This window comes from Mycteria americana, chromosome 10 (genome assembly GCF_035582795.1).
Source record: "Mycteria americana isolate JAX WOST 10 ecotype Jacksonville Zoo and Gardens chromosome 10, USCA_MyAme_1.0, whole genome shotgun sequence".
In the NCBI taxonomy this organism is placed as follows: Eukaryota; Metazoa; Chordata; class Aves; order Ciconiiformes; family Ciconiidae; genus Mycteria; species Mycteria americana.
The window spans coordinates 356,655-373,476 of NC_134374.1; the positions used below are offsets into that span (position 1 = coordinate 356,655).

Consider the following 16,822-nt stretch of genomic DNA (forward strand, 5'->3'; position numbering starts at 1 on the left):
TGGCCTAGTGGGAACAGGAATTGGGGACCCATTAGGAGTGGGGGGCAGTGAGCAGACTGGTCTGAGAACTGACCTCCAGAGAAGCATGTCACCCCCAACCTGGCAGAGCCAGGCTTTCCCTGCCTACCGAGATGCCTCAGATGAGGGGAGACTCTGGCTGGAAGGAGCGGGGGCTGGCAGCAAGTGGGGGCATCGTCCTGTGGGCATTCACCATGCTGCTGTGGCTGGGGAGTGTGCTCACTGGGGTGCAGTGTAGAAGCCCCAGCGTCTGCAGGCACTGGGGAACTCGCTCCCAGGGCCGGCTGGGTCCTTTTTTTAATCTCTGATGGCAGCTGCTTAATTCCCAGCTTGACTCTTGGTTTCCTTCTATTTTCCTTTCAGCCACCAGGCCCAGACTACATGCTGGGACCACCCGAAGATGACTGAGTTGTACCAGACGCTGGGTAAGGAGGCTGCCACAAAACCATTTGAGTAGCACGCGCCTTTTTGCAGCATGGGGTGCTATGTGAGATCCCCCCAGCCCACCTGCTCCCCTCTGTGGCACAGGGTCCCCCAAAGCAATGGGGTGCAACCCCCTGCCAGGCTCTGCCCCTCCTTCTCCTGCGCACACTCTGCTTCTGCTGGTGGGGCTGGTATCTGGGAACTGCAACTGTTGCTTCCTGCCCTGGAGATAAGGATGTCGAGCTGCAGTTTTATTCTTCTTTTTTTGTATTATTGCAGCGGATTTGAACAACATCAAGTTCTCAGCGTATCGGACGGCTATGAAACTACGACGGGTGCAAAAAGCCCTGCGATGTGAGTGCGGGGGAAGTATTTCCCTCCTGCTGGGTCTCCCTGGTAAAGGCATTAAACTAACACAAGCTTTTATCAGCACATCAAAGGCAGGAGCCCACCAGGGGACAGATAGCTGACAGAAGAAGTGCTAGGAAGATGAGCCTGTAGCTGGAAAGCTGAGCAAATCCACCAGCAAGGTGTCTGTTTCATCACCTTTCTTTGCAGGCTTAGGGTGGAAATGCCTCAAGGGCAGGTGTTAGTGAAAGGGATTTGAGAACAAAGTGGTCCAGCTCAGAGTTACAAAGCTGTGGGATCAGGGAGGGGCTCACCCAGGAGCTCCAAGGGAGCCCAGAGTAGCTGTGGATATAACCGGGAGCAGAAACCAGCCTAGCTCCCAGGGGCAGAGAGGGCTCCACTACTTAAAGAGGAGGAAGGGAGCCAATAAACCTGACTTCTGCATGTTGGTAAAACTGCAGTTAAAACAAGGATGAATAGCTGGGTGAACATGATGCGATAGGAGTTCAACATGATGCGATAGGAGTTCAACATGATGCGATAGGAGTTCAACATGATGCAATAGGAGTTTAACATGATGCGATAGGAGTTCAACATGATGCGTGGCTCTCTGAGGGGCAGCTGCTCCTCAGAAACTGCTGAGGAGTTTCCAGGGGAATCAGTGAGCAGGTGGATGGGAATCTGATAGATGCAGCATCCTTGGCTGCTAGAGAGCTTTTGGCAAGGCCTCTTGCCTAAGGCTCTGTCAAAATTAAACAGTGGCAGGACGAGGGAAAACCCCCTCCTGAATTAATCATTTCCGACAGGGAGGAGACACAGCCAGGTGGTGGTGGGGTCCCAGGCAGACCTCTGCTCCTTGACGTCTTGTGAAAGGCCTGGGAAGAAAGCAATGAGTGAGGGTCAGAGGAGGTTTGGTACTCGGGAGAGTTGAACCCTGGCTGCAGAGTGGTTTCATGACACTGTGGTGACCAGGCTGTCCCATACACAGGACATTCAGGGTTGATGTAGTGCAAATGGGGGAAAGCAGCAGTTAGCTTTCGCCACCCTGCAAAGATGTCCATGCAGCAGCGGCTGCAGAAACACCAGGCATGGTGAGGAAAAGGGCAGAGAGCAAAGCAGAGCCCTTCTGTGTGCTGCTTGTGCATTTTTGGTTGCCCATCTCTTACATCTCACATGCTGCGCTGGTGCCTTCTTCCCAGCCCCGAAATTATGTGGAAGAACGTGAATAAGTGCTTCTTATTCAAGACGTACTTGAGAAGGGCAAGGAGGCTGCCAAAGCAGCTTCCCCGTGATGAGAGGTTTGGTGGAGTGAGTGGCCATGTAGGAAAGAGGCAGTGTGGGACACGTCACTGCCATGTGAAGTCATGGGCACTGTGGATGTGAGGGTGAGCAAAAGTGATTCTCATTGGTGTGTGAATTGGGGGTCCCCAGTGCAACTGTCAGCAGCTTTGACACGAGAAAGGAGGACTTTTCCACAGAGTGAAGTTGCAGTGTGGAAATGGTATATGATCCCCCAGGCACTGAGAACATAAATGGTCTCAGAAATGGAAAGACTCTCAGGAAAGAAAGATTGCTGGCTGCTAAACACGGTAGCACATACAACCTGTGACCGTAGAAATCTGAAAGCAGGGTAGCCAGGGTAGCTCACACTGTCCTAGCCCCATTTTAGGTTTGTGCCTCAACCCCTGCTGCCAGTCAGAGCTGGAGACGGGACTGCTCCACCTCTGGGCAGCTGCTCGTAGGGTCTGTGTGGCTCTGTGGCCCTGCAGGGACCCGGCAAGTGAGGAGGCTGGCGCCTGTGGCTCCATACAGAGCCTTTCATGGGTAGCGTTTTCGTGGCCATGGCTGGCCACAGCATAGGGAAGGAAGGTCACACAGTATGGTGGCTCAGGTTGACTATAAGTGGAGATGTGGGTATTTGGGAGGGGTTTACAGGTGGGAGAGCAATTCTGGGGGCTGTGCCCATCCTGCCAGCATCTTCCGCACTGCAGCGGGGCTGAGACTGCCCCAGGTCAGGGCAGGGCTACATCTCCCTCCTCTTGGCTCTCACCTCCCCCATTCTCCTCTCTGCTTCTGATCCCTCCTACTGTGCTTTCTGCGTAGTGGACATGGTGACCCTGGCCACGGCCTTGGAAATCTTCAATGAGCACGACCTGCAGCCCAGCGACCGGGCGATGGATGTGGTAGAGGTCATCCACTGCCTGACCGCCCTCTATGAGAGGCTGGAGGAGGAGCGGGGCATCCTGGTGAATGTGCCACTCTGTGTGGACATGAGCCTCAACTGGCTGCTGAATGTCTTTGACAGGTACGGGTCCCTCAGTGTCCCCCTGAGCTGTGGGGCTGCCATACTTGGAAGGAAACCTCTGTGCTGCTCTTCCAACTGGCAGTGCTGCAAAAAGGCCCGGGCCGCTAGCGAGGGGGCTGCCTGGTGTGGGCTTGCCTTGCTGACCTTCCTGCATAAAAAAAACTCCAAAACATTTGCAAACCTGTGCAATATCTCGCCTTGCAGTGGCCGCAGTGGGAAGATGAGGGCTCTCTCCTTCAAGACGGGCATTGCATGTCTATGCGGGACAGAGGTCAAGGAGAAGTTTCAGTGTGAGTCCCCCATCTCCCTCCCCCTGGTGTGGAGTAACCTGGGGGAAAGCGGGAGTGCTTTTGTTTCCTGGCTTATCCCTTCTTTGCCCAGAAAGAGCAGAGAAACAGCTTTCCTGCACTGGCTAATCAGCTTGCATTGCCACCCCTCCCTCCCTACCCCCCCACGCCTATGCTGCCTAAATTAGGAGGCATTTTTGCAGACTGACTGGTGCTGCGTTGATCTTGCCTGCATGGCACTATAAGAAACAGAGAAGGCAAACAGGCAACAGTTATTCAGTGCTTCCCAGAAGGAAAACACCTGGGCATGCATGGCTGAGAAGTAGGTTTCAGACAAATTAAAGGAAGCCCCTTTCCTCACTGCATTTTAACGATGGTGTAGTCTGCCATGGGATACTGTGGAGGGGTTAGCATAGGAAGCACCAAGGGGTTAAATAAAGGGATTGGGCACATTCATAGAGGACAGGCCAGCTGTGGCTGTTAAAGAAGTGATGTATGTAACTTATGTCTCAAGAAGACTCTAAACTCCTGGTTATTGGAAGCTGGAAGGGTACTGGTAAAGGTTGTTTAATCATAGCTCAGTTCTTCCCTGTTACTTGGGCTCCCTGCCAGAGACAGGCAGCAGGGCCCCGGTCTGATTCACGCACTGCTCCCCCATGCCTCCATCCTGCCTGGTGTGTTAGAGCTGTGTCTCTAACAGGGCTGTGTGTCTGTCCTGCCAGCAGATCTCTTCAGTCAAGTGGCGAATGGTGGAGGACTGTGTGACCAGCGGCACCTTGGCGTCCTGCTCCACGAGGCCATTCAGGTCCCGCGCCAGCTGGGGGAGGTGGCAGCATTCGGGGGCAGCAACGTGGAGCCCAGCATCCGCAGCTGCTTCCGCTTTGTGAGTAGGGTGCTGTGGCCTGTGCCGTCCCCTCTGCAGCAGCCGTGCCAGGGAGAGGCTCCCAAGTTGGCGAGGAGCTTGCACCCCATCACAGCCAGGTCCCAGCTCTGAGCAACCCCTTCCTCTCCCCTCCCCAGAGCAACGGGAAGCCCGCCATCGAGGCGTCCCAGTTCCTGGAGTGGGCCAACCTGGAGCCGCAGTCCATGGTGTGGCTGGCTGTGCTGCACCGGGTGACCATGGCTGAGCAGGTGAAGCACCAGACCAAGTGCTCCGTCTGCCGGCAGTGCCCCATCAAGGGCTTCAGGTAGGGGTTGTGATATGGGACCTTGGCCCCCAAGGGAAGTGCATAGTGTCCTTCAGGAGGGAGCTGAATTTGCTCTGTGCTGTTGGGGGAACCTAGAGCTCTGCAGCAGCAGTGTTTCAGGCAGGTCAGACCAGGTGCCAGCAGTGGGGAGGAGCAGGATGCTCTTCTGGGGACTTCAGCCATCAGCACTGTGGGTTCAGTGGGGTGCAAGAGAAACACAGACCACCTCTGTCCCCTGCTGAGCTCTCCTTGGGCTCCAAATGATGTGTTTTTGCTGACTCTTACTGCCTCCCTATGGCCTCTTGATCTCCCCAGGTATCGGAGCCTGAAGCAGTTCAATGTGGATATCTGCCAGACTTGCTTCCTCACTGGGCGAGCCAGCAAGGGCAACAAGCTGCACTACCCCATCATGGAGTACTACACCCCGGTATGGAGCTGGGCTGGGAGGGTCTTGGCTCAGAGCAGGTCCCCATCGATGGCAGCAACCTTGCGACGTTTAGGCTGGTGCAGCCCCAGAAGTGGATCCCTTGTATATTTTTGTTCCCCTCTGCATGCTGGAGGTTGCCTGTGTCCCTGCTATTCTGGGGCTCGTGGTGAGCGGGATGCATGGCACCCACTGATGCCCAGCTTGGCTTGTGCCAGGCCCCATGACAGGCTGACAGAGCTGCTGTGTGCCCTCCTTGCTTCCTCAGTTGTGTCTGCCTCTTCCTCTGTGGAGCTCATGCCCAGCCTGAAGGGACTTCTTTCCTGCAGATGGTGACCTGTGGTCCCCCACTTTTCATTAAGCAGCACCTTGGTAATGTTTGTGTCTCTGTAGACCACGTCCAGTGAGAACATGAGAGACTTTGCCACGACACTGAAGAACAAGTTTCGGTCCAAGCAGTACTTCAGCAAGCACCCACAGAGAGGTTACCTGCCCGTCCAGTCTGTACTTGAGGCTGACTTCTCCGAGACGTGAGTTGGCTGGGCCCTGGGCTTTGCCTTTCGACCCTGCCTGATATGTAGGCTCCACAGATGGAAGCAGCATCTCAGCTGTGAGACAGGGCTCCTGTGGGAGGGCTGGAGGGGGCACTTGCTCTGGGCATGATACGGCACCTAGTTCTTGGAGGAGCAGAGATTTCAGTCTCCCTCTCCCACCTGTCCCTGGCTCTTCTCAGCCCAGGTGAGACCAGGGCAGCCTCTCCAAGCCCTAGCTTTGAGTGAGGACTGCCAAGCCTTGTTGACCAGTGTGTGTCTCTTCCAGACCAGCCTCCTCCCCGATGTTACCACATGCTGACACCCACTCCCGGATCGAGCACTTTGCCAGCAGGTATCACCACTGGGCACTGCTGTCGCGCCAGGGCATGGAGCATGACTCCGATGGGTGTGGAGGGGTTTTGGGGCAGACACATGATGAGCTCCTGCTGCTTGCAGTCCCCTCCACGCTTCCCAGCATGCTGCCTGGCAGGCGGAGGCTGGCTGCGACAGCTCAGGCTGCAGTGCCATTGGGAAGAGGCAGCTGCAGGGCCAGACAAAACTGCCTGCACCACTTCGCTCCTGCCTGGGACACAGCTGATGCCATGCAAATTGGCAGCAAACACCATGCATTTGACAGCAGATGTCTTAGTGATGAAGCAACCTTCATGTACCCTCCTGCTCTTCCCAGTATAAGCACGGTTGGATTCTTACCAGGCAGATCCCTCGATGTCTTGCTCTGCCTGTGCCGCTCATCAGTGCTGCTTGCATGCTTCCCATTGCTCCTGCCTTGTGGTTTGTAATGCCTCTGCCCTTACCACGGGTCCAGGCAGAGTGGGGACCTGAGGAGCACAGGGAGCCTGTAGCTCAGGCCCTAGACTGGAGCTGGTACGCTTTCACCCTTTTCCTTTGCTTATGTGAGAGGAGGCTGAGCCTGCTGCATTCCAGAGACTGTCACCCCAGACCAGGAATGTATTTTGTTTTCTAAAAAGGCAAAACTCTCTAGAGCCTGTAAAGAGGGGCAAACTGGGAGATCCTGCCAGAGAGGGTCTTGCAGGGGCTGCCGTAAGTAGGGTGCATTGAGCAGACATTCAGGGTGTCTGACCATATCTCAACCTGTTTCTCTTTCCTTCAGGCTTGCAGAGATGGAAAGCCAGAACTGTTCCTTCTTCAATGATAGCCTGTCCCCTGACGATAGCCTGTGAGTTCTGCCTCCTTTCCCTCCTCCTCACCTCCTGCTGAGTGGGGGCTCCTGTGGCTCCATCCCTGCCTAGCCAGGGCACAGAAATGCCTTCCTTCCCAGCTCCTTTGAGTCTGAGGCTCTTGGGCACCCCCAGCTACCCAGGGGTGCTGAGCCACTTCTGAGCTCTAGACCTGGAGCAGCCAGAATGAGCTCCCATACAAAACCACCTCCCTCCAGGCTGTCCTTCCCCAAGGGTACACAAATCCCTTGAGACTTATGTTCCTCACTAAGGTGTTTATCCACCTGCTGCAACAGGGACGAGGACCAGTACCTGCTGCGCCATTCCAGCCCCATCACCGACAGAGAGCCTGGGGGCAGCCAGCAGGTTCCAGGAAGCCTCAACACAAATGACAAGGGAGAGCTGCAGCGAATCCTGGCCCACTTAGAGGATGAAAACAGGTAGGGGCATGGGCAACTCTGGAAGTGGAGTTTATAGCCTAAGGGTAAGGTGCTGGAGAAGCCTGGCAGAGCTCAGAGTGGAGCCAGGAGATAGCTGCTGGGGCTGGAGGTGGGGATCAGAGGAGCTGAGTGGGCTGGTTTGGAGGGTGTCTAGGCTGAGCCCTAAAACCTTCATGGGAACACTCTGTGAGAGTGTGCTCTCCAAGGACTCTGTTCCACAAAATGTTCCTGCCCCTGTCTCCAGAACCTGTTCCCCTCCTGAACCTCAAACTGGTTGAAGTGAGCCTAGGGCACTGCTGTCTCTCTTGTCCCTGAGAACCTCACAAACAGCAGTGGTGCTGCTCTGGACCACACAAGGTGAGGCTCTGGGCAGGGCAGGGCAGCTCAGCTCAGCTCAGGAGGTAATGCTTTCCCTGCCCTTACTCTCAGCCTCTTAGGAAGCAGTTGCATGTCTTTTTGTAAACTGCCGGGGTGGGGTAGAGCTGCAGGCAGGCCACCCTGCAGTGCAGGGACAAAGTCCAGGAGCATGCTGGTCCTCAAGCTTCACATGCGGTAAAGCCTCCAGGGGTGTTTTGTCTCTGAGTCATCAGCTGTCCCCAGTGCACAGCTGTTGGGTGTTTCCAGTAGTCTCTAGAAAGGAGAGTGGTGATGCTGACTGAGGCTGTCTTGCAGGATCCTCCAGGGAGAGCTGAGACGTTTGAAATGGCAGCATGATGAGGCAGTGGAGTCTCCAACGTTGGCTACAGGCTCCCCTGAATCAGTGCAAGACCCACAGAACGATGAGCTCCTGGCAGAAGCACGAATCCTCCGGCAGCACAAGAGCCGCCTGGAGACCCGCATGCAGATCCTGGAGGACCACAACAAGCAGCTGGAGTCCCAGCTGCACCGGCTGAGGGAGCTGCTGCTGCAGGTACTCTCAGAGCAAGGATCTGGTGAAGCCCATCCTTGGGGTGGGCTTTGCCATAACAGAGCTGGGGCAGTGGTAGAAAGGGATGGTCAGAAGGTGGGGAGGACAAGGACAGAGGATCGTGACAATCCCCCTTCTCTCTCCAGCCTCCGGCAGAGTCAGATGGCAACAGTTCAGCAGCCTCTTCCTTGGCTTCATCTCCACATCAGTCTGAAGGCAGCCAGGCAAAGGAGAAAGAGCACAACACCCCTGACACCGAAGCTGCAGGTGAGGACTGGGGTTGGGCTGAGCTCTCTGCCGCATTCCCTTGGTTCAGTGCTGCAGGAAGCTGCCTGCACCCTGCCATCCTGCAGAGATGCTGGCTGGTGAGGCGGATGCCTAGAGAGCCTGCTCACCCCCCCTGCCCTCTTTCCTGCTGCAGACGAGGTGGAAACCAAAACCCAGGAAGTCAGCATGTGCCTGGAAGACATCATGGAGAAGCTGCGGAGTGCTTTCCCCAACTCTCGAGGTACTCGAGTGAAATCCCCCTCTCTGGCCTCTTACTGCTCCCTCAGATGAGGTTTTCTCCACAGAGTCCTGCCCTGATCCCAGCTTCCCTGCGACAGCCGATCCCCCACAGCGCCTACAGGCAAGAGCTATGCTGCCATGGCGCTGCTGGGACTGGTGTGTGGCTTGGGCACAGAGAGGATGAGGAGGTTTCACACCTGCAAAGAGAGGCAATCAGAGCTGCCAAGAGTATGGACCAACTCCATCCCCCCAGATGAGCTGCAAGACAGCCTCCTGCCCTGCTCGGGACCCTGCATCCCGTGGGGCTCCCCACTGCGAAGATGGACAGACCTGCCAGCATTGAGTTTGCAGCAATCACCTTGAGCCACCTCCTCACTTCATCCCTGTCCAGACCCCTCTCCAGGAGAGGTCGAGGCCCCAGTTACCTGGCGAGATGGAAGCAATGGTGCAAGCTCTCCTAGCTGCTCATGGATGGTTCTTCCCAGCAGGGATGGGGACTGGGGAATGCATGTGTGGACGGCACTCCACTTGCCTAGCCTAGTGGAGTTTGATGTTGGTCTTTCTGGTGTCCCTCTGTGCTCCAGCCCAGGAGCAGCACTTGGTCCCTTGCCCAGGCTGCCCATGCGTGTGCCGGGGGGAGGGCATTTGCTTGGTGCCAGCCCTAACACAAGGCAGGGAAGAGCTTCCCTCTCTGCCCATGCAGACCCTCACCCACTTTCTGCCATCCCTGCCCTGCAGCAGCCCTGTTCTAACCAGGTAGCTCTGGGGCCTATTTTCCTGACCTCTCCATTTCTCTTTCAGGTATGACCTCCCTTATCTAACACCTCCTGTGAGCCAGAGGCTTTTCCTAACCAGCTACGTGGCTGCTTTCCTCCCCTTCCTCTCCCTGTCATGCTCCCTGTGCGGCAGACTTTGCACAGACTCCCTCCAAGCCAGTCGTGCAGGAAGCATCCAGAAGATCTCAGGGGAACATAGGTCATGCAGGAGCAGGACTGTGAGCTCCCCAGGAGGCTGGCTCAGTCACTTGGCCACAGTGTCCAAGCCTGGGTGGAAAGGTTCAGAAGAAAGAACTGAAGCTGTGAAAGCTGCCTATCTCCCCCAGCGCTTGCAGGCTGCTGCCTTTTGACCACAGCCCTTGGGGGATGCAGAGCTCAGCATCCCTCTCCTCTTCAATTGTGCCCAGGGGCTTCCAGGTTTATGGGCACCAAAACACTCCTGGAGCCACCCAGTTTTTAAAAGAACTCTTTCTGACAGCATCCAGCTGCTAGCCTTACGGATTGAACTCTCCACCCAGGACTCCGCAGCCAGCCAGGCACATACCATCTGGTGGGGGGAGTTTGCAAGGTTTATGGGGTAGGGTTGAGTCCATGTTAGAGCTTCAGCCCAGCTAGTAGCCTTATCTGGAGAGGGTCTTTATAACAGAGCCTTGTCATTTAATTTGCATATATTTCTACATATTATATATATATATTCTGTACTTAAATACTCTCATGGACTCACTCCATTAAATTCTAATACTGTAAGTGCAGCTGCCCTTCACCTTCAGTCCAGCCCAACATCTGCTCCTGCAGGGACCAGCACCTTCCCCGTTGCTGGTGCTGCCTTGGAGCAGGGCTGCTGTGAGGGGAGCTCAGCGGAGGGCTGGACTAGCAGCAGGCACTCCGTCCCACCTCGTTTCCTGGGGAGCTGTGCCTTTGCTGTGGCACAGAGAGCCTGTCCTGCCCGGACACAGCTCCATCCCTGGGGATCCTCAGCTCCTGCAGCTGCCCATTCCCATGGTGCTGCAGGAAGGGGTTTGTCCAGCCATAGCTCCAGCCCTGGGGCCACCAGGACATTGGGCTGAGATGCAGGAGCATAGCGGTGCTGGCAGGCAGCAGGACAGGCAGGGCACCTCCTTGCTGCCCCCAAGGAGCAGCTGCCCTGCTGCTGTCCCCCTATTTGAGCTGGGCTGAGGGGCTAGAGGCGCTCATTCGAAGCAGGCGAGTCCTGCCAGGCAGTGGAGGAGCCTGTTCTGCAAGTTGGCAGGGTAGCTTGGTGGTGGTGGCTCCTGGTCCCAAAGGCTCCCTCAAGCTGGCTGTCTCATGCTGTGTTATGTCGAGAAAGAGGTAGAGTCAGGTGCTGTGGGGTGCCCCAGAGCAGAGGCTGAGATGACCCTGGTGCTCTGGGGCCACAGGCTGCAGAGGGATGAGATGCCTGAGCCCTCGGGGCAAGGCAGGGCTGCATGCTGGTGTGAAGCATCCTGCCCAAAACAGGGCTTGCTGTGAGGACAGGGACGGGGCTGTTGTGGCTGGCTGGGACAGGGTGTGGTGGTGAGCTGTTCAAGGAGGTTCGGACCAAGGCAGCATGTAGGGGCACAGGGCTGTGCGGGCAGTTGGCTTGGTGTGCTGGCAGAGGTGTGAAGCAGTGCCCACACTGGGGATTAGGCGGTGCAAGCCTTATGGCCAGGTGTTCGGGGTCTTGTGCTGCAGTGTCTGCTAGCAGCGGTGCGGGTTGCTGTCCTTGCCATCCCTTCTCACACCCAGGCAAGCAACAGGAGTGCAGTAGTGGTGGCATTGGTTTTAGGCTAGCTACAAGCATGCTCTGCGTCAGGCTGCTTGTTTGACCATGGTGAGGGACCACATGCTAGCCTGCAAGACCTGGCTGAATCCCCCTGTTATCCCAGTGGCAGGATGGGGGGAGCGTGGGAGGAGCATGGTTTTGGCCTGAGGATGAGGTCAGGAGTACCCAGCCTGGTGTGAGCTGGAGGAATGAAAAGGCAGGATGAGGGCAGAGCTGCTGGCCCCAGTGCCAGGTGTGGGGAGCAGCAGTGGCCAGGCTGGGTGCTCGGGCGGTCGGGTACAGGGTAAGCACTGGCTGTGTTTGGGAGGCAGGATGCGGGAGGGAGGAGAGTAGGCTGGCTAATGCTCTGGTAACCATGTACTGTGGTGCTGCTGTCCTTGCTGCTTCGCGCCATCTCTGCTCTGGAAAGAGAATAAATTTGTATTTATACTGAGACCCGGATTGGTGCTTTGGCCTCTTTTATCCATGCACCTCGGCTGAGTGAGGGCAGCTCCTGGTGCTGTGCCATCCTGGCACCGCTCCTTGCAGGGCTGCTGGAACATGGATGTCCACCCTGGAGTCACCCTGTGACTCCCTGTGTCACCCTGTCTGTCGACACCATTCAAGGCAGAGCAGAAGCTGTGAGCAGAGCCCTGGGCTCCCCAGACACAGGTGTGTCCCCTGACCACCATCTTCCTTTGTCCTCTTCCAGCAAGGTCTGCTCAGGGCCACGTGGCAGCCTGAGGGCAGGGACAGGGTCTGTGTGGGGACAGTCCCTCTTCCTTGCCCAGGAACTTCTGCTGTAGGAAACCCTTCAGCCCCAGGAAGGACGTAGGCAGCAGTGGGATGCTGGGCAGGCACTCCTTTTCCCTCCATGCTTTCTCCCTGGAGCCTCATTACATCTCCAGTGCCCAGAGGTGTCCAGGTGCCTCTGCCCCAAGTGCTGCCCGTGTTCCCCGTGTCTCTGTGGCACAGTGAGGGGCTCAGCTGAGGACTACCCCAGGGCAAGGCTGGGGGCTCTCAGGCCCTCCCTGCCACACAGGGTACAGCCCAGCCCCAGCTGACGGTGAAGCCTGCCCAGGACTGGTACTTGTAGGGCTGGACCTGCTCTCACCCCTGCCTGGAAGGGCTGGCGGTGCTGGGCAAAGGTCTGATACGGTGCTACTGCAGGGAAGTACAGGGACAACTCTCATGCAGGAGAGATTCACGAGCTTAAATGGGGGTGAAATGCAACCTCTTTAACTCCCCCTCTCAAGGTCAGTGCGAAATGCCCCATCCCTGCACCGCAATCTCCAGGGAAAGGCAGGAGGTGCAGGCTGTGATCAGGGAAGCCGGTCACGTCCAGGAACAAATCCAGCACATGGTGTCAGGGAAGGGCTTTTATTTCTCAGCCAGCAAAGCTCAGCGGGGCCCAGCTGAAAGGCGCTGAAAGGCCCTGAAGCCGATGAGTCGGGGCAGGGAAGCAGCAGGCGCTGCTGCACAGCGGGGCTGGTGGTCTCGGCGGCGGCAGGGTGAGGACAGCATTGTCCCCGTGTCACTGCAGGGCCAGTCCCCAGCCCTGGGGCTCCCCCTAAGGGTACAGCAGCCCCAGTGCCTGTGCTGTGCCTCCTCGTCAGTGGTCCAGCAGCCTTTCCCCCATCCAGGGGTAATCGGCCCTGCTCAGGGTTGGCCGTGCCCCAGGGTCGTGGCCCCGAGCTCTCTGCTCTCGCTGCACTGCCCTGGGGTGTGCATCACCCCCTTCCCTGGCTGCTATGGGGCAGGGGGCTACTTCTGCCCCTCCGCCCAGCTCCTCGTCTGCCCCGGAGTGCCCAGCCTGGAGCACTGCCCCAGGGGTGAAGCTGTCAGGGTGGATGTTGCCTTCCCCAGCATTTCCTCGGCCGCTGCCTGCTCGCTGCTCCCCACAGCTCCCCTCTACCAGAGCCTCTCCGGGTGTTTCGTGCTCTGGGTGCCCCTCGGCTGGCTCCAGCTCCTTGAGGGGGGGGCCCGGCTCTGGGGCTCTGCCTGGCTCAGCCCTGGCCGTGGTCCCTGTGCCAGCTCCCTCTGCCCCGTTGGCTCCCTGCTCCAGCCTCTGCCTGAGCCCTGCTGCCTCTGTCCCTCCTGCTGTCCCACATTGCCCTACAGCCAGCTCTTCAATCTCTGCTGCTGGGCTCTCTTCCTTTTCATCTTCCTCTACCTTCTCCACTGCCTCCCTCTCCTCTTTTTCTTCCTCCACCTCCTCCCCCTCCTCCTCCTTCTCATCTTCCTCCTCTGCCCCTCTCTCTGCTCCCCAGCTCTCTGGCTCTGCCCCACAAGTGCCCAGGTTTGCTTCTTTGCTCAGTCCTGTCCCATCCCTTGCTTCCACCTCCACCTCCACGGGCTGCTCATGGGCTACTTCTCCTCCTGGCGCTGCCCCTTCACACCTGGCCCTGGGGGTCCCTTGTTCTGCTTGGTCAGACCCTGGTTGTTCTGCTTCTTTGGTCCCTGCACCCTGCTCCCCCTGCCCAGGGATCTCTGGGACCCCAACCTCACCCTGGGGTGCCTCTTCCCGCAGCATTGCCCTGTCACCCATCTCCCCGCTCTCCTGCCCCTTGCTTGCCCACAGCCCCTGGGGTGGCTGGAAGAGCCCCTCGTAGCGCTTCCGATCCTCCACATGCTTCTTCCTCATCCTCTCCCCCAGCTGCTTCAGCTCCTTCTTCACAGCAGCCGCCATGGAGGGGTCAAGGTGAGCCACCCGCAGGAAGTCTTCCCGTGCCTCCCGCTCATTCCAGACAGCAGCGTGGGCCTTCGCCCGCTTGAAATAGGCCTTGGCGTTGTCTGCCAGGAGAGGAGAGCCCCCGGTGGGGGTCCTGCAGCTCAGGGGCACCAGCCACAGGAGCTGGAGGCCCTGAGAACCCAGAGGACATGGAGCACAGGTACCATCAGAACATGGGGTGGACACACTTGTAGGCAGGGGGACCTTGGCCATGCATGTACCACTGTGGGCACCAGGGGACATGGGGTGCAGGGATCATCATGGACAACCACGGTGGGCAGGGGGATCTGGATGATGTCAGACAACATCATGGGCAGGGGAACCTACAGAACATGGGGTGCAGGTGCCATCGTGGGCAGGGGAAACCGGGGACATGGGCAGGGGGACCTGGGACATGGGTTCTGCAGTGGACATGGGGATCCACATCACAGGCAGAGGGATGTGGGATGAGCATTGTCACGGATGGGGGGTCCAGAGGCCAGAGTCCCTGGGGGCCATGGGCACAGCAGGGGGGTGGGATGCAGGGCACGGTACCATTGTGTTTCTGGAGGAGCTCTGTTGTGTGCTCCAGCACCTCGTAGTACTCGCCCAGCTCCAGCTGGCACTGGCAGTAGTTGAGCACCAGCGGTGTGACCAGGCTCTCCAGCTTCAGCCAACCATCCTCCCATGGCTTCTCCTGCCCCAGGGAGCCATGGTGGGTGGTTCATGGCTGTGGCCGTCCCCTCCCGGGCACCCAGTGCCCACAGGGGAGTGCTTTACTGAGGAAACCCAGGCAGGGATGACAGGAGGTAGCTGGGTCCTGCTCACCTTGGCCTGGAGGTTCCTCAGACAGATGACAGCCTCCTGGTACTTTGCCGCCGCCTGCCCAAACTCCCTGCGGAGGACAAGGCGGTTGCCCTCACTGTGCAGCACGGGCACTGCCGCCAGTTTCTCCTCCTTGCTCATGGCCCAGGTGTCACGCTTGTATGCCGAGGGCTCCTCCACCTGCATGGGCAGCGGGAGCTGAGCTGCCTGCCCTGGCTGTCCCTGTGCTGGCAGCCATCCCCACCATCCCCCTTACCCGAAACAACTCCATGATGAAGATGAGGGGCTGCGGTGTCCGCTGCAGTTCATCCAGGTCATCATAGCCTGTGCTGTGGTAGTCAAACATGTTGCCCATGCCACAGCGGTGCTTCTGCCCTTCCAGGGGGTCCCGGCCCTCTGCAATCCTCCGCATGCCCCTGGAGACCAGGGCGTACATGCCTGTGTGCTGCAAGGAGGGGGAGCACCCTGCTCAGTCGCATGGGGCCAAGGCTGCACCCCCTTCCTCTGGGGCAGGCCCCCTGGTGCTGCGGCTAGGTCACATCTGTGCCCCCTGTGCTTGCACCAGGCAAGGCTGGAGCATCTCTGGGGTGCATAGTCCTGTGCCCTGGCTCTGCAGAAAGGAGGGGAGTGGGTGCCTGCAGGCCGCTCACTCACAATGGTGTCGCACCAGAACTCAGCCACCTCCCCGGCTCTCATGGAGCTGAGCAGTGTCTCCCAGATCTCCATCTTGAACATCTTGCCCACGATGATCTCCATGGGGATGCCAGCTTGCCGGCTGTCGTCAATCACTGTCCGTTCAAAGTCATCCTTCAGCGTCTGGAAGTGGAAGGTGATCTGCCCCGAAGAAAGCTCAGTGTTGAGCCAGGGCAGGCACCGTAGTGAGACCCCTCTGTCCCCTTGCCACCTCTGAATCCCTCTGCTACAGGGCCAGGACGCAGAGCCAAGCCTGCTCCCAGTGAGGTGCTGGTTTGATTGGCAGCTCTCCATCTGCAGCAGGAGATTGTGCCTCCTACCCACTTAGGCAGCAATCAGATGGTGGAGTGTCTTATCGCTCATCGGTACTATATCTTGCTGCTCTCTTTGGATCCCCCCTTTATAACCCAGTACAGAGAGTGCTCCCACAGCATTCACCAGGACCTGGCAGAACCCACACTGATCTGCCCATACCCACAGGCTGGGGAATCTCAGAAACGCCCAAGAGCTCCCCATTGGCACTCCTCACTCCTGTTTGACATGTCAGGAAAGGCAGATTTCCAGCAACCCATTGTGGCTGCTAAGTTCTGACAGCCCCAGGACAGAGGGAGAAGGCAGGTAACAGCACCAAGAAAGGTGAAGGCAGTGGGCCATGTCAGCCGTCACTGTGAGGGCAATATGGCTGCCTGTGCCCAAAACAGCCCTTCATGCACCCACCTTGTGAGGGATCTCCTGGAGATGGGATCTCCCCATACCACAGACCTGGAGCTCAGCTTGTGAGCAGAGACTCTAACTGTAATGGGCAGGGATGTCAGTGTTGGACCCACTCCCCTCTCCTAGGGCTTTGGGGTAACAACCAAGACGACTTACCTTGCTCCCATCCTGCAACTTTGGCAGCTCCCCTTGGCCTCCATGCAGAATCTTCTTTTTGACCCCTTCCACATTCAGCAGGTAGATTTCCTCCATGGCTGCTCCCACTGGCCCCCAGGAGCAGGTCACAGGCACATGCACACGGATGTGCTCTGGCCCTTCCCGAGCTCTGCGTCTTCCTCGGGGTATCACCCTTTCTTGACTATCTGGACACACATGTCATCTCCCAGGGCTGACACTGGCCTTTCGCTTTCTGTAGCAGGGGCAGAACTTGAAGGCTTTCTCCCCTTCCCCTGCCCTTCAGGTTGTGAGAGGGGTGTCCCTTTGTGGCATGCACTTGCTGAAGCCCGCAGTGCCCTCTGTTGTGTTCTGAAACTGCCTTTCTAATCCTCTTCCCACTCTGCCAGGTTAATCTGGGATTTGCCTGCCTAGTCTGTGAGGAATTAAAGAAACTCCCTGATCAGGAGGGCCTTGTTCCTCCCACAGAGTGACAGCTTGCAGGGTCCCCCTTGCACACAGTCTCCCCTTGACCTAGCCTTGTGTGCAAGGAGCATTTCAGTGTAGGAGCCCAGCGATGCTGGTATGAGCACCAGCCAGGGGCTGTGTGG

The 16,822-nt window shown here is 57.8% G+C and overlaps 2 protein-coding genes across 4 annotated transcripts in view; one reads left to right on the forward strand and one right to left on the reverse strand.

Annotated features, from left to right (window-relative positions):
* Positions 1–11,542, forward strand: part of DRP2 (dystrophin related protein 2) — a 43,729-nt gene extending 32,187 nt beyond the window's left edge. The window contains exons 10-24 of one of the 3 annotated variants that reach the window (XM_075512840.1): positions 382–443; positions 721–795; positions 2,893–3,094; positions 3,299–3,384; positions 4,104–4,264; positions 4,402–4,568; positions 4,884–4,995; positions 5,386–5,522; positions 5,812–5,877; positions 6,658–6,723; positions 7,021–7,164; positions 7,837–8,074; positions 8,218–8,338; positions 8,493–8,579; positions 9,380–11,542. In XM_075512840.1, the coding sequence (XP_075368955.1) occupies positions 382–443; positions 721–795; positions 2,893–3,094; positions 3,299–3,384; positions 4,104–4,264; positions 4,402–4,568; positions 4,884–4,995; positions 5,386–5,522; positions 5,812–5,877; positions 6,658–6,723; positions 7,021–7,164; positions 7,837–8,074; positions 8,218–8,338; positions 8,493–8,579; positions 9,380–9,399 (1,744 nt within the window). In that variant the 3' untranslated portion in view covers positions 9,400–11,542. Of the gene's footprint in view, positions 1–381; positions 444–720; positions 796–2,892; positions 3,095–3,298; positions 3,385–4,103; positions 4,265–4,401; positions 4,569–4,883; positions 4,996–5,385; positions 5,523–5,811; positions 5,878–6,657; positions 6,724–7,020; positions 7,165–7,836; positions 8,075–8,217; positions 8,339–8,492; positions 8,762–9,379 lie in introns of those variants that run through there. The other 2 variants (XM_075512839.1, XM_075512838.1) reach the window with 2 other exon arrangements.
* LOC142415298 (uncharacterized) lies at positions 9,668–16,769 on the reverse strand. Its single transcript, XM_075513463.1, has 10 exons — positions 16,215–16,769; positions 15,306–15,485; positions 14,908–15,096; positions 14,655–14,831; positions 14,382–14,523; positions 13,226–13,909; positions 12,115–12,280; positions 11,418–11,538; positions 10,249–10,395; positions 9,668–9,901 (listed from the first exon to the last, which is right to left on the reverse strand). Exons 1-10 carry the CDS (start codon positions 16,308–16,310, stop codon positions 9,668–9,670), a joined length of 2,136 nt encoding a protein of 711 aa, XP_075369578.1. The 5' UTR covers positions 16,311–16,769.
* Positions 16,770–16,822: the final 53 nt, after the last annotated feature.

Coding starts and splice junctions, on each gene's coding strand:
- LOC142415298 (XM_075513463.1), bottom strand. CDS start 16,310: ATGGAGGAAATCTACCTGCTGAATGTGGAAGGGGTCAAAAAGAAGATT. Junction 12,281..13,225: donor AGAGCTGGCTGTAGGGCAAT/GTGGGACAGCAG, acceptor ACTTCCCTGCAG/TAGCACCGTATCAGACCTTT. Junction 11,539..12,114: donor GCCCCCAGCCTTGCCCTGGG/GTAGTCCTCAGC, acceptor TTCTCTTTCCAG/AGCAGAGATGGCGCGAAGCA.